Source organism: Lonchura striata, chromosome 1A, assembly GCF_050655825.1.
Source record: "Lonchura striata isolate lonStrDom1 chromosome 1A, ASM5065582v1, whole genome shotgun sequence".
Classification (NCBI taxonomy): Eukaryota; Metazoa; Chordata; class Aves; order Passeriformes; family Estrildidae; genus Lonchura; species Lonchura striata.
This window is the reverse complement of record NC_140741.1, coordinates 16,947,062-16,961,077: the sequence shown is the minus strand read 5'-3', so window position 1 is coordinate 16,961,077 and position 14,016 is coordinate 16,947,062. Positions and strand designations below refer to the sequence as shown.

At 44.9% G+C, this 14,016-nt stretch overlaps 1 protein-coding gene across 4 annotated transcripts; it reads right to left on the bottom strand.

The window, feature by feature from the left end:
• Nucleotides 1-99: 99 nt before the first annotated feature.
• USP18 (ubiquitin specific peptidase 18) lies at nt 100-12,749 on the bottom strand. Of its 4 annotated transcripts, none has more exons than XM_085570043.1 (12): nt 12,396-12,749; nt 10,250-10,382; nt 9,411-9,608; nt 8,671-8,767; nt 7,308-7,453; nt 5,703-5,782; nt 4,769-4,915; nt 4,250-4,345; nt 3,576-3,746; nt 2,718-2,849; nt 2,193-2,242; nt 100-1,832 (listed from the first exon to the last, which is right to left on the bottom strand). In XM_085570043.1, exons 3-12 carry the CDS (start codon nt 9,577-9,579, stop codon nt 1,754-1,756), a joined length of 1,167 nt encoding a protein of 388 aa, XP_085426169.1. In that variant the 5' UTR covers nt 9,580-9,608; nt 10,250-10,382; nt 12,396-12,749; the 3' UTR covers nt 100-1,753. The 4 variants fall into 4 exon arrangements, with proteins under 4 accessions (XP_085426169.1, XP_085426170.1, XP_085426171.1 ...); XM_085570044.1 differs by lacking the exon at nt 12,396-12,749 and adding an exon at nt 11,949-12,367; XM_085570045.1 differs by lacking the exon at nt 12,396-12,749 and adding an exon at nt 11,949-12,367 and having other exon boundaries at nt 10,250-10,379.
• Nucleotides 12,750-14,016: the final 1,267 nt, after the last annotated feature.

Below are 14,016 nucleotides of genomic sequence, written 5' to 3'. Positions count from 1 at the left end.
ACCATGGCTCTTGGAGATAAACATTAGCTGGAGCTCTACCCTGAATACTTGATCTGCATTCAGTGTTTAGGAAGAATAGATGAAGAATAAACCACAAGACTGATTTTAAGGGATGTATCCCATAATATTTAATTCAAAAAAACACCGATTACTTTTCATTGGAATTAAATGGTTTTTTTTTTCCACTGATTGAAAATATTCTTAAATATATCTTTGCAATTGTTTCCTTGATGGGTGACATGCTTGGAAGGTTATGATGCATTTAAGGCATTTTTCATAAGCATAAATTTTTAAATTTCAAGTTATAGCTAATTAGAAATGTCAGTTCTCTTATCCCATTAACTTCTCAGATCAGCTAAGAAAAATGCAGCTTTTTCTAGCTTCTTTACAGAGGCAAAGTGTTGGAAAAGCAAACAGAAACTTGGTTTTCTTACTCACCCATTGCAAGATGCTTTAGAAAGGATTCAATATATTCCTGAAGGTGAACAGGCTGAAAATTCCTCATCCTGATGGTAAATAACACACTGGGATTTTTGTAACACAGAATAAATAATACAAATACACAGCTGAACAGAATAATGGACCTTGCTAATACAGTGAAATAAATACTTACTACACCATAAATGAGTAATTTCACAGCTATGCTCTAAGATTCTTCAGTTTACCTTCAGAAAATGGACATGATTTGTGAACTCCACCATCATTACCAAAATAAAATTGGGTTATACATAGATGGCAATATATCTATATTAGTTTTATATAATTCATATAATTTTAATATAATATTTTAATTGCTCAGCCTACAAAACAGCACCTTTGTAAGGATACAGTTACAGGGTGTATTAGGGTGAAGGTACTTCCAGATCCCAAACTGCTGGGATTCTCTAGGAGGATCTAATCTAAGAGGATCAGCAGGAGTTAACACCATGAGTATATTGAAAGCCACACAACCAAAAATCCCAAAAATTCAATTGCATCAAAGCATCTCACTTCCCTTACCACCATGTATGGCCTGTATTGTGCAAAATCACAAACCAGCTTCAGAATCTCTGCTGCTCTGAATATCTTCCTCTACAGGAAAGAAAATGCATCTAAAAGCCTGATAAGCCTGTTAAAATAATAATCACCTGCACAAATTTAAACAAACCATCTTGAAAATCAGAACTGCTCCAATAGCTCCTGATTTGAAACACCTCTTGACACATCTGTGCCCCTGCAGTGATTCATTTTCTGGGAGGTTTTAAGGAGTGTGTGCCACTGATGTGTGTGTCATAAGGGTTCTGATCCTTCCTCCAGCTGTTTCTGGGGTGATTTTGGGGGTCTCCTGCCCAGCTTTCCAGCATCTAACAGGGTGCTAAAAGGACAAAGTAAATCTCAAGCTCTTGCTGGCTCTGTATGGCTCCCACACCTCCCTGGCACATCACACAGGCTTTCAGCCCAGACACTTCCCTTGCAATGGGATCCAGGCATCAGCATTAAGGAAAATAGTAAGGCAGCAGAGGCAAGGACTATCTTCACCATCTTTTAAAGAGGAAATGAACAAGTGGAGTCACATTAATATAAAAATTGCACTAAAGTAAAAGTCCCTAGCTGCAACAGTTCCTAGATCCTTTCTCTAGCTGAGTATCTGCTGCACTTTTTTCACCAAATCTGACGTCCGAGGTTGCTGAGTGCAGAATGTCTTTCTGGTGAAATGTTTGGACATGTTCTCACTGGCACAGAGGTGCTGAGCTCCATGGACAATGCACAGCTTTCAGAGACATTCTGATACTCCTGGCCAGGGCTGCTGAGGGTGCTTTTTCATGTAAAACAAGAGATAGGCTGTTTCTCTCCTGTGGAGGCAAAGAGAAGGCACATCACAAGGTATGTTTGAAGATCTAGGTTGCAGGTAACATCCCAGAATTGCTCCTGCTCAGCTTTCTGAGCTTTAGGTCAACTAAGCTGGCCCTCTCCAATGTTCCTAAGATTTGCTGGCAGTGCTGTGGTTTATAGGAGAGATTATGTCCCTCCTGTAAGCTCATTTTCTTACAATGCATCAAAATAAAAAGTGTGGAGAAATCCTGACTTGCACATCTCCTGCATCCCCACTAGACCCCAATATGTTCCCAAACCAATTTGTCTCCCCTCTCTTTGCTACCCTCATTCCAAAGTCCAGAGCAGTATTAGGAAATATCAGGGATACATTTGCATACCAGTAGAGGTTGGAATGTCCATAGGTGCATTTAACATCATCCCATGATACCTAGAGGAGAAAAACACACAGCAGGAACCTTGTAAAAACTCTCAAGAGATGGAAAAATTCTGATACCATCCCAGGAGTTCTCATAAGAGTGGTATAAGTGGCACTTCCAGGAACTAAACACCTTTCAATAAATTGGTTTATTGCTTTGACTCTTTGAGGAAAACCAGTTCTGAATGTATACATTAAACAGACGTAGGGTACATCAAGTAGGATATTCAGCAAATATCTTGAATATTCTGCAATATTCAGAATGTTTTGTCATTTTTCAATGCACAAAACAGAACCTGAGGCCTTATTTGGTGCAGAAGTGAGAGTCACTCTGCCCTCAGCCCAGAGCATCCTGTAACAGAGGTGGACAAAGCTGTGCAGCCTCAGTTCCCTTTGCTGGTTCTCTCTAGTCAGCACCACTCAGACTGGGTGAGACCTGGAGGAGTGTCCAGGAAGGTCCAAAAGAAATGTGGCTGGATCTGCTTACCTGGCAAACCTCAGAGTCGTTGAAGCAATACCATTTACAGTCTGTGAGGCTCCGAATGTAGGCACAGTAATGCCCACAGCTGCTCAATCCTGAATGAGCAACGACAGCAAAGAGCTCAAACTGCCAGGTAGCCTGCAAAGAGACACAAAGAGCAACTTCCAGTGCAGCAATTCTCATCTGCCACAGACTGCAGACAAGCAGCAGCCAGGGCAGTGAGGACATGCATTTTGTAAGGAAAAAAGATCAGATTTGCCTTGAGAATCCTGCCTTTTTTTGCTCTTGCCCTCGGTTTTGCCCATCAGCTATGGGCTGGCAGCCTCCCTGGAGACCAGAGGGTGGAGAGAAAGGCAGCAGGATAGCAAAGGAACAGCAAAGAGGTTCACCACAGTCACTGCAGTGGTGACTTCTGTTGTTGCACACTTCCCCTTGGTTATTTCCCAGGAAAACAAACAGACCCACAGTGGGGCAGATCCATCTCAGCTACCTAGCAAAGCTGTCGTGGCCAACAGTATCAAAATCTGTGGCCAACAATATAAACAATACTGCATGGGAAATACCAGGAACAGAATTCCCCTGTCTTGCACAGGTGAGACCTGCAAAGCCTGGATTTTGTCCTTAAAGCAGGAAGCTCCAGTTATGGTGCCTTTGGTGATTTAATCTGAGTAGAGAATGTTAAACAATGGCTGAATCAGTTAAAACTATGGGATGTGAGACAACACCAGGCACAGGTAAAGTTTGAGACACAAATTTTTAAGACAAGCACTTTGAACTGAGACAAGTATTGGTGTGATCTTTAAGTTTTTATGAGAATGGAGCAGAGAGAAGAAAATCCACCCTTTTTGAACAGGAATATCTCACCTTTTCACTGTCATCTGCTTGGCACTGACTTTCTGTCAAGACTTCCCTGAGATCCAGTTCTTGTGGGAATGGCAGGTGGAGACTCAGCTTGTGCGTACGAGAGGATTTCTCAAAGCAGAAGCGCTTTAGGTGCAAGGCCAGAGTCTGTGGCAGATGGGTGAGCTTCATGCTCTGTGAAACAGTCAACAATGCAACTGAAAACTGGGGACAAACTCTGGGGACAAAGCCTGGGGAGCCACTGCCCCCCAGTGTGTGTAGAATGGAGAACAGCCAATGCTCCAGTGGATATTTGCCAGTTCAGATTCCAAACCTTGGTATCCTGTCTGCACACAACAGAGCTGTGATATCCAAGTTTCTCAGCTTTAGTGTCACCAGCACCCAGCCTTGGGTGTCTCAAGGGCTGCTTCACTTCTCATGTGCTTTTCTAGCCATAGGCTGGTAGCACAAGGAAAGCAAGGAGAAGCAAATCGACTTCCTTGTGGCATTAGACCACAGGACCTTCTTCCTAACAGGAGAAAAGGTGTCTGTATTTTTTATCACACTGACACTGCTGTCCTGGCATATCTGAGTTGTTGATCTCCTCTCAAACTTGATATGGTTGAGTCCTTTCCCCACCTCCCCAGTCTTCAAGAAAGTTCTGGGTATGAGACATGGGGAAATAATTCTCCAATTACCTGCAGAAAAGTTGTTTTTCTCCCACACTGTTGACAGAAACACATGTTTTGTCCAGTCAACTCCTCTGGATGGAAGAAGTATTGCAGACAGTCCTCCTAAAAAGACAGAGACTTCTTTCAACTGAATTCCTTCAGCTGAATTTTTATTTCTACATTATTTCAGAGGGTCCAAGCCAGCAAAGTTAGAGAAGGAATGTTTTATTCAAAGGACAAAAGACTGCCTAGCAGCCTTAAACAAAAGGTGCCTCATTTCTCCTAGCTGCTGCTGTGATTTCAATAGTTGGGGGATTTAAAAAAAAAAAAAAGAGTACACATATTCCACAAAGAAGGTATTGCTGTATAAATGTCTTTTATTCCTACTTCAAAGCCTTAGTGGTTTTCAAAGCAGCTCCTTTATGCTGAAATAGTATAAAGTGGTCAGAGAATCTATAAGGTCCAGTGGACCACTGGGATTTGAAAAATCCACTCTTAACAGAGGGGACTCATCTCCTAAGGAAACAGTACTGCTGCTAAACTTACCAGAGTCTTCAGCCTGTGAGAATTGGCATCCAGCACTGGGAGTGGAAGGGTTAACATGGTGCTGTTGTTCTTTACTTCAAAAGAGCACTTCTGACAGGCCAGATGCTCCTGTATGCAGATCGTGTACAAATCACTCAGCTCTTTAACCTGGAGGGGTGAAAATAAAGGCCAAAACAAGGTTTATGAAGAAGAGAGCTGAGCTGTTCCACTGTAGATGGGAAAGCCCCTGTGGTCACACATTTCAAGCAAGGTTATTCCTTTGAGGTTGGAACCAAGATGTGACAATGACTTATGTGGACAGGGTACGTCCCTAAATTTAAAGGAGAACAACTCCTTCCCCTCATTCCCTAACAGAAGGGAAAGACACAGCCTATAAGACCAGAGGGTTAAATATCTGCTTTGATGCAGAATTGTTCTATTTTACTTGAAACTGCAGCAAGAGCCTGTCTTCTGTATTACTAAAACTGTGACAGTCAGTCAGGGAAGAGTCACTTTTCTCTTCCCAGTCCCATGGGACTTATATACATCACATACTAGCACTGACTAATTATAGTGAAATGCACGTGGCTGACTTCAAAGTACAGAAAAGCTGTGTCAAGATACACCAATAAATGCTGACAGAAATTTGGGGGGAAAGAGAAATTAAATATAATTAAATGCAATGCTGCAAAAAGATCAATCTTTTAGTTATCAGCTCTCCCATTAGAATAGATTCTGGCATGCCCTGAAAGCAGGATGAGCACAATGTAACTGTGTTTTAAAATGTCAAAGCTTATGAAACAAAGATTCTCTGTCCCATTTGAAAGATACAATGAAAGAAGAGGTAATTAAAAAAATTTAACTTTGGGCAATTGCCAGTCAATGGGATCGTTCAAGGAGCAGAGGAAACCACACATGATAAGGGCCAAAGGTTCATTTCAGTTACCATCCTTACCAGCTCTGGCTTTTTCATCTGCTTCTTTAACAAGTTCCAGAGAGTCAGAAAGAGCTGAGCAGCATCATGCTGCACAAACACTGCACGGGCAGAAAACACAACCTCAATCAGTATCATGAACAGCACCAAGCACGGATTTCCCACAAATGGCAAAGGGAGATTTTTTTTTGTCCCCCCTTAGATCCAGTCTCTTGTCCCTTGCTCCTCCCTGCAGAGACAGAGCTTAGACTGGGAACCAGCTGCAATTTCCCCATGTGACCTGAGCAGGCAGTGGGAAAGCACAGGAGTGTTTGTACTACCCAGTGCAAAAGTCATTCCTTGTCACCAGGTGCAGGGACAAGAGGATGCTCAGAGGGGCATCCAGAGGAGGGTTCAAATGGCTCACTGAGTTGGGGGGTGCATTTCATAGCATCAGAGAATGGTTTGGGTTGGAAGGAGCCCTAAACATCATCTGGTTCCACTCCCCCCACCTTCCACTAGACCAGCAAACACCTTCCAATCTGGCCTTGAACACTTGCAGGGACATAGCATCCACAGCTTCCTTGGGCATCCTGCATCAGTGTCTCACCACTCCCACAGTAAAAAATTTATTCCCAATATTTAATCTAAACCAGCTCTCCATTTCACACCATAACCCCTTGTCCCATCACTTCCATGTCACATGTCCTACCATGCCTTTGTCAAGAGTCCCCTTTGAATCCTCCTTAGAAAAAATACAAGGAAGATTCTGTTCTCCTTTTCACCTTTATTACTCACAGACTTCTTTTTCCCATCCTCTCATGCCCCAGGAAGGATAAAATGCTTTATGGAGATTAAAATGTCAGGAAGGCCTATCCATATGTTTCACAAACCAGATTAGATAGATCCCTTGATCCCTATCTCTCTTTAACTGGAAGAGAGATAGCTGACTGCAAAGCCACTCAGAGACAGGAGAAAAATGATGTAAACGGGGATACTGAGTTTACCTTGTGTTCCTCTTTCATAAGGGTTAGGGCACCTCCCCTTTCAGTAATCTCCTGTTTGGGCTTTTATATGACAAAGATAAGGGCATTTGGTTATACCCTGTGTATTGTACACATAGACAGACTCTTGGCATCCCATTGTCACTGGTCACTCATGCATTAAAAACCTCTCTTTTTTAGAACTTTGACCAGCTGGAAGATTTAGCCTGCAAATCCTTCTCTCTGCCCTTATAAGAAGCAGCAGGAGGGGGATCTGTGCAAATTCATTCTCTTTTCCACACTATCCCTTTCTTCTAATAAGTAACAGCAGCTATTTCACTATCCTGATGCAGCACAGCAAAACAAGTCAAACAATGAACTGTCCTCTCTGCCCTGCACAGCATCCATAGCTGAATCTTCCAGCAGCCTGATAGTCCTCCCACCCTTTGGATATCAGCAAATACATCCAGCAGGGCTTTTTTTTCCTCTCTTCACAAGTAAGACACAGCATTGCACTCAGCTGGGAGGCAGCTACAGAGAGCACTGTGTCATTGTGTGCCCAACTCCTGGCATTTCTGAATTCCTGGAGGAGATGTTGGAATCTGGGCTGCTTGCAAGTGCTGGATAATGCAGACAGAGGTGGGCATGAGGCAGGGCTGCTTACATTTCACTCTGTGCTCTGAAAGGCAGCAAGCCAGGTCTGTGGGACCAACAGCTTTGCACTTGCCACACTGCATTTTCTCCAACAGCAGGAGCATTTGGTAGGGGACGTCGTTCCTCCTCTGTGCAGGAGATGGTGGCACTGTGATCCTGAAAAGGGAAGAAGCAACACCAATGGTAGTCAGAGGTTCAATGGAGAAATATCAGACACCACACCTGAAGGAGCACAAGTCAGTAGCAGAGACAGCAGCTCAAGAAGAACCAGAATGGGGACATTTTCATCAAAAAAAGTGAAAAGGATCCCATAGTGCAGGCTGACAGTTCTAAAGTAAAAGGCCAAAATTTTAAGTTGGCTTACTCCTGAAAAAGAGACAAGCCAAGCAGGACCTCAAGTGCTTTCTGGCCTCTAGAAACAACATTAGTTGCAGCCAATTCCAGACCTTTGTTGCCTCCCACTCATTGATGTCCTCACTCTCAACTTGGCCTCAAAATTTCATGGGCACATATATCATAATGCTTGTATTTCAACAATATGCCAACAAAACTCTTAATTCTCCCTAAATTTACAGTAGCCCACAGGTTTTTCTTTCTTCAAATAAGCATGGTAACCTACAATCTACATTATTTAGCTTTGTCCATTTATGACACTTATCATTTCTGCATATCTGAAATCTGTCTTCTTTCTCCTCTGCTTACTAGTGGGCACGTGAGAAAGGACTAAATAGAAACAATCCACTTAGATTACTAAATCTGCAGTGAAGTGAGTAAACTGAAAACAAATCAATCCAGTTCTTAGTGTGGTCAGTAGAGACAGAGAAGCCCAAATCCTCCTCAAGATACTCGTGGACAACAGTCAAGCAAAACTAAGTAATGCTAGGTATTCATGATCTGCAACAACACTTCTCTGTCAGGTGCTAGCCAAGGCAGTCAGGGCCCAGAGGCAAGGGATTAAGATATATTTATGTTTACATGCTTCAAGTGACAAAATCAATAGTGGATATGGCTACATGTGACACACCCTTTATTATAATGGCCTATGAGCGAGCCTGGAATAAAATTACATCCTGTTAGGGAAAGGAGAGAGATACAAGCCATGAAGACTCAGCTCAGGACACGAATCAGAGATGATTAGCAAGTCTGGACACTGCAACTTCTACCTTTGCAGGGCCTGTCAGTGCATGACAGACACAACAAGGCAGACACATTGCTGAGGGACCAAAAGCATCCTGATGGCACCTCAGTGATCCAATACACAGTATTGGATATATATATATATATTGGATGTATATACAGTGTATCCCACATAAAAGGAGTAGAGATAACAGTGCAACAATGGAAATATCTCAGGGAGCTCAAACAGGAGGTACCTTCGGAGTATCCTTGTGAAGCATATGTTCATGAGGAACACTTGGAGCAGAGAGTTCAGACAGGAGCTCTGCCCAAGGTTGTACAGTCCAATAGCTTCTGTAGGGGAGAAAAAGATGAAGTGAGGCCTGGGGATAGGTACAAGAAAGGAAAGTGAAAGTTATTTGGAAGTGGCAAACTCCTCTTGTGCACATTCAGTAACTCAGTGTATAGGCTCAGCATCATGGTCAGGCCTGAAAAAGTGTTCAATCTATTCTTTCGTTGATCAAACAGATAAAATTTGGTTTTGTTTGGCAACTGACAGAAAAAAATCCAAGGAAACCCAGCTAATGATTCTCAGATTTCTCCCAGTTCCTCTATTTTCAGTCCTCTCACAACACACCTCAACATAAAATAGAAGAACAGGAGGCAAAGGCTGCCTATATGAGGAGAATAACCAGAGCCTAATCCATGGTTTGACAAATCCAGCACTTCTGGCTATGTTTGGAAAGAGACAGAACCAGCAACTAGGCCTTTTTGGCTGCAATGGCCAATTTGAGGACTTAAATACAGAAAAAGCTCTGAGATTTTAATGTAATTAATTCTTAAAAAAATCAAAATGGTTACTTAGCAAGGCAAAATGAGAATTATCCTCAGTGAAGAGATAAGGAATAGGAGAAAATTAAGCCTATGAACAGAGAACGGAACAGTAGGCAAAAGAAATAGAAAATATGACAGTGAAGAATAGGCAAAACATTATTACCATTTTTTAAGTCTGCCAGACCAAAGACTGATGTCAGCTTCTGGTTTTTGGCCTTCACCTCTTTGGTTTCCTCTTTATTATTTTGTATTTCAATTTCTGCCTCCATGATCTCGCTTGGTGCCACTTCTGGTTTCTTATTTGTTTCTTGACGTCCACTTGTTTGTCCCATTAACAATATTGCTCAAGGACAGAAGAGACCTTTTCATTATGAAAAAAATGAAATCAAAAAAACATTGAATGGTTTGGGCTGGAAAGGAGCCTTAAAGATAATCTAATTTAAACCTCCTGCCACAGGTCGGGATGTCAACCACTAGATCAGGCTGCTCAGGGCCCCATCCAGCTTGGCTTGGAATATCAATAAAATCAGTAAGACTACTGCAACAGCACATGGGATATTTGAATTAACATGGGTATTGAAGAGTGCAGGCTATTGCTAAAGGAACAGAAATGGAGTCTGATGACAATTGCTTATCCTGTCTTCCTCTTGTGGCTAAATAAATAAATGAGCCTTCAATTCCACAGAAACAGCTCCATCTAGCCAAGGAACTCCACATATCCCTGTTCGGAAAGATTTGGTCAATAAGATGATTAAAATTGCCCAAAAGCAGATGTTGCAAAACTCCTCTGTTTGGAAATAAGCCATCTTTTATTTAAAAAAAAAAAAAAAAAAAAAAAAGTAGCCCAAGTATTGAAAAGGTCAAATTTCACCTCCTCTTCTGACCTGCTAAGCACATTTGGTTTCTTTGCTGGGCTACCTGCATTGGTTTTAACGCCCAAGTCGCAGCACTACTGTGGCACTTTGGACTGTAATTTTGAAACACATTTAAGTACCAACATACCAGTTTCTTTTTCTGTTCCTTCAAGTGATCACAGGCAGAGTAACTGTTCATGCAAGAGAACCATTATAATGCCTTGATTCTTAAGGGAGTATTCAACAGACCATTACTCTGACAGTCTCCTGCGGCTCAGCTACTAAAGCAAAATAAAAACACACAAACAAAACCATCTGATAAGAGTTCAAATGCAACTATGCAAAAATGAAACTTCCTAAAAGCCAACATGGAAACAGAATCAGAAAAGAGAGTATACTCTCTGGGAAGGGTGGGGTGGAGACCCAAAAAATGCTCAGAAGTTATTATTTTACAAATATTAAACAGCGCATAAAATCAACCAAAGGCCAAGCACTGAAAGAATGAAGAAAAGCTACTGAGAAAGGGAAATGAGCAAAATCCTCACTCTGCCTTTCATAAAAAAAAAAAAAATCTTTGCTTTAAAAGCATGTTTTTAGTTTAAGTATGCCTAATAGTGTCAATTATCAAAGTTACTGAAGATTCAGGCAGAAAAGCTAGAAATTGATTTTTTCCCCCGATTATTTCTTTTAAGATTAAGTATACTTATTTCCAATTGTACTTTTTGATTGTTTGCTTTTGAAGATTACTTTTGATCTCTAAGTGTGGCACACTAAGATTTACCAAATATTGTCAAATTTGCTGGGGTTTTTTTTGGTGGGAAAAAAAAAACAACAAACAAAAACAACAAACTCTGAAAGGCCATTACTTTTTATACCCAGACCTGGTGATTAGAATAGCTATGCAGGAAAATACAAATTTCATCTGATTCTCTCTTGCCAAAAGAGAGCCTGAACACTGACTGCCCATTTTCCTGAAAATGATGTAATGATACGTTCAAGTTTCTGAAAGCTGAGCTGGAGTGGGAGCTCATCTCAGGCTGGTGGGTTTAGCTGGTGTAGAGTCAGCCAGGAGGTAAGGGATGCTCCCAGGCAGTGGGGATGTCAAAAGAGACAGAAAGGAGAGGGGCAGGCAGCACAGAGGTAGCTAAACATAGCTAGGGATATATTGGGGATAAAGAAAACCTGCAAGATGCAGGTTTTGTCAAGAAAGGGAGGACTAAGAGCAGGATTAAAGAGCAAACACTGGGCTGAATGACTTCGGGTGGCTTGAGGAAAAGGTAGAAAGATTTTAGGGATCTTAGGACAGGAAGGTGCAGAGGGATACAGGAGGACTTGTGTCCTTGGTTTAATGAAATTTTCTCCCAGTCACCACTATCAGGGATCCTGTTGTAGGAGCAGGGACACAAACAGAATTTCCCAACCCTCGGAACCTCCTCGTTTCAGCTATCAGAAACACAGCCTTCCTAAGACTTGCACTGGACCTCCTTTTCTTCCTGCACAGGTATGTAAAAGAGGTGGTGAGTGAGCCAAGGGACTGAGCGCCTGGCTCTCCTCCTGCCCCCCATTTCTCCGCTCTCAGTGGAGGAGCAGCGTCGCTTCTTTGCAGGTCGGAGTAGTACTCGGTACCTCAGCGCACCAGCACTGGGCAGAGATCAGGGAGCAGCGATACCCTCCGCCCCATAATCATCACCTACCCTGACATTCCTCTCCCTCAGCCAGCCCAGCGTCCTCCCTTTCTCCCTGGGCTGCTCCAGCCTCCGTCCGCCCTCCCAAGACACCGGTTTCTCATGCCAGACCCCGAGCTGTCCCTTCACTCCCCGCACCCCGTGCCCGAGCAGAGTTCCCACCTCTGGCGCTTGCTGTCCCTTCCCTCTCAGCTCCTTTTCCTTCCTGGGAATCTCGGGGTGCCGATGGGCTGCCGCAGGGAGGCCAGGTTGGACGGGGCTCGGAGCAATCTATTCTAGTAGAATTATCTCTTCACCTTCTGAGGAAGGTGTCCCTGCCCTCAGCACGGGGCTTGGAACGAGATGATTTCAAGCTCCCTTCCAACCCAATCTATTCTGTTTCTGTGGTCCCCCTGAGGTGCTGGCTCCAGCAGCCTCGGTGTGACCACCCACCCTTGAGGGGAAGGAAGCGCCTAAGAGCGCATCACCTCCACACTTCTCCGGGATGCTCCTGAAAGGAGCACTCAGCTGCCAAACTACTCTCCGTGATTATTCCCCTCTGCTTCCTTCCCTCCTGACACGCTGCGCCTCCGGGCTCCAATCTCACAAACCAGCAGAAGGGCTCCTTACCCATTCAGGCTGCGGACAGCGGGGCCGGCACACCGCGTCTGCCCGCGGAGGAGCCGCTCCTCCGGGGCAGCGGGAGGAATGCGGGACTCGCTCGGGAGGGCTGCGGGAGCCGGCGGGGCAGCGGGAGGAATGCGGGACTCGCTCGGGAGGGCTGCGGGAGCCGGCGGGGCAGCGGGAGGAATGCGGGACTCGCTCGGGAGGGCGGCGGGAGCCGGCGGGGCAGCGGGAGGAATGCGGGACTCGCTCGGGAGGGCTGCGGGAGCCGGCGGGGCAGCGGGAGGAATGCGGGACTCGCTCGGGAGGGCTGCGGGAGCCGGCGGGGCAGCGGGCGGGGCGGAGCGGCCCCGCAGCGGCAGCGCCCGCCCCGCCGCTCAGTTTTCATTTCCCGCTCGGTCCGGAGCCGGCACAGAAAGTGAAACTCGGAGCCGCCCTGCGCCGCCTCCCGGCACGGAGCAAGCTGCGGCAAAGCGGCCGAGGAGTTGTTGCTGCCGCTTCTTTGTGCCTTAATGCACATCGCTTCGCGTGTGCCTGCCGGGGGAAGCATTGGGAGGCTAAACTGTGTGTCAAAAGTAGGTTAGAAACTGTTGCAAAATAGCTGATGATTGTTTAGCGCGTGCTGTTAGTTTGGTTATTGTAAAAGGGTAGATAAGAGTATTTGCACCTGAGTAAAGTGCACCAACCCGCCCCCCCCCGCCCCCAGGCGAAACGAGCCAGCCTGGACAGAACTGTAATGGGCCAATCAAGCGCCTTAAACCCTCATGCAAATGAAGGATCCAAACAAAAACCAAACCAAAGGGACACAAAAACAGCATAAAAAGAGGGTATCTACCCACTGAACCCGTGTGGCTCCGCGGAAATCACTGCTCAAGAAAGAGGACCCACTCCTGGCGCTGCAGCATCCTCGATGGGAATACTTCTGCTTGGCCCATGGGCCCCCATGCTTTAGGTCTTTCTTTTTTATATAATAAATGCTGAAATCACTTTTAGTACCAGGAGTGTGGTGCCGTTTTTGTCCACACACAGCTGAGGACAGCAGGCGCTCCCAGCCCTGTGTCAGGAACTTGTGTGCAGCCCCCAGCCGGCTTCGCTGAGCCGTGGGGAGGAGACAGCGCACGGAGGCTTTCAGAGGAGCTCTCTGGAGCCCACCACTGCTGTCCTTGTGAAGTCCCAGCTGCAAACCCTCTGGGCAGGTGATGGGGAACCTGCTCACACTGCCTGCCTCTGCCGGAGGCAGCACAACTCTTCAGTTCTTAGCAGTCTGAGGTCTTCAGTCGAGGCGTAGGGACACTGAAAACTGTCCTGAATTGTCATGAGGGGGTATCTGTAGGGACTTCTGAGCACAAATGACTCAGTGGCTTTGTGGTAGTGACTCTCAGCAATAGTTTAAATTTAGTGATGTTCCCTTTCTATTACTGGCTTGTGTGGAGACTGCCCGAGAGAAGGAAAGGAAGGGAGAGAAAAGAACCGCTAAGCCGTAAATTGTCTACAGAGAATGAAACCACCTGAGCAAAGTGCAAAAGGACACTGGAGGTTAAACAGGAACTAGATCTGCCAGGTGGAAGTCAGTAAAGCAGTGTGCAGTTGAAACAACATTTGATAATGACCCCTATGAGGGCTTGGG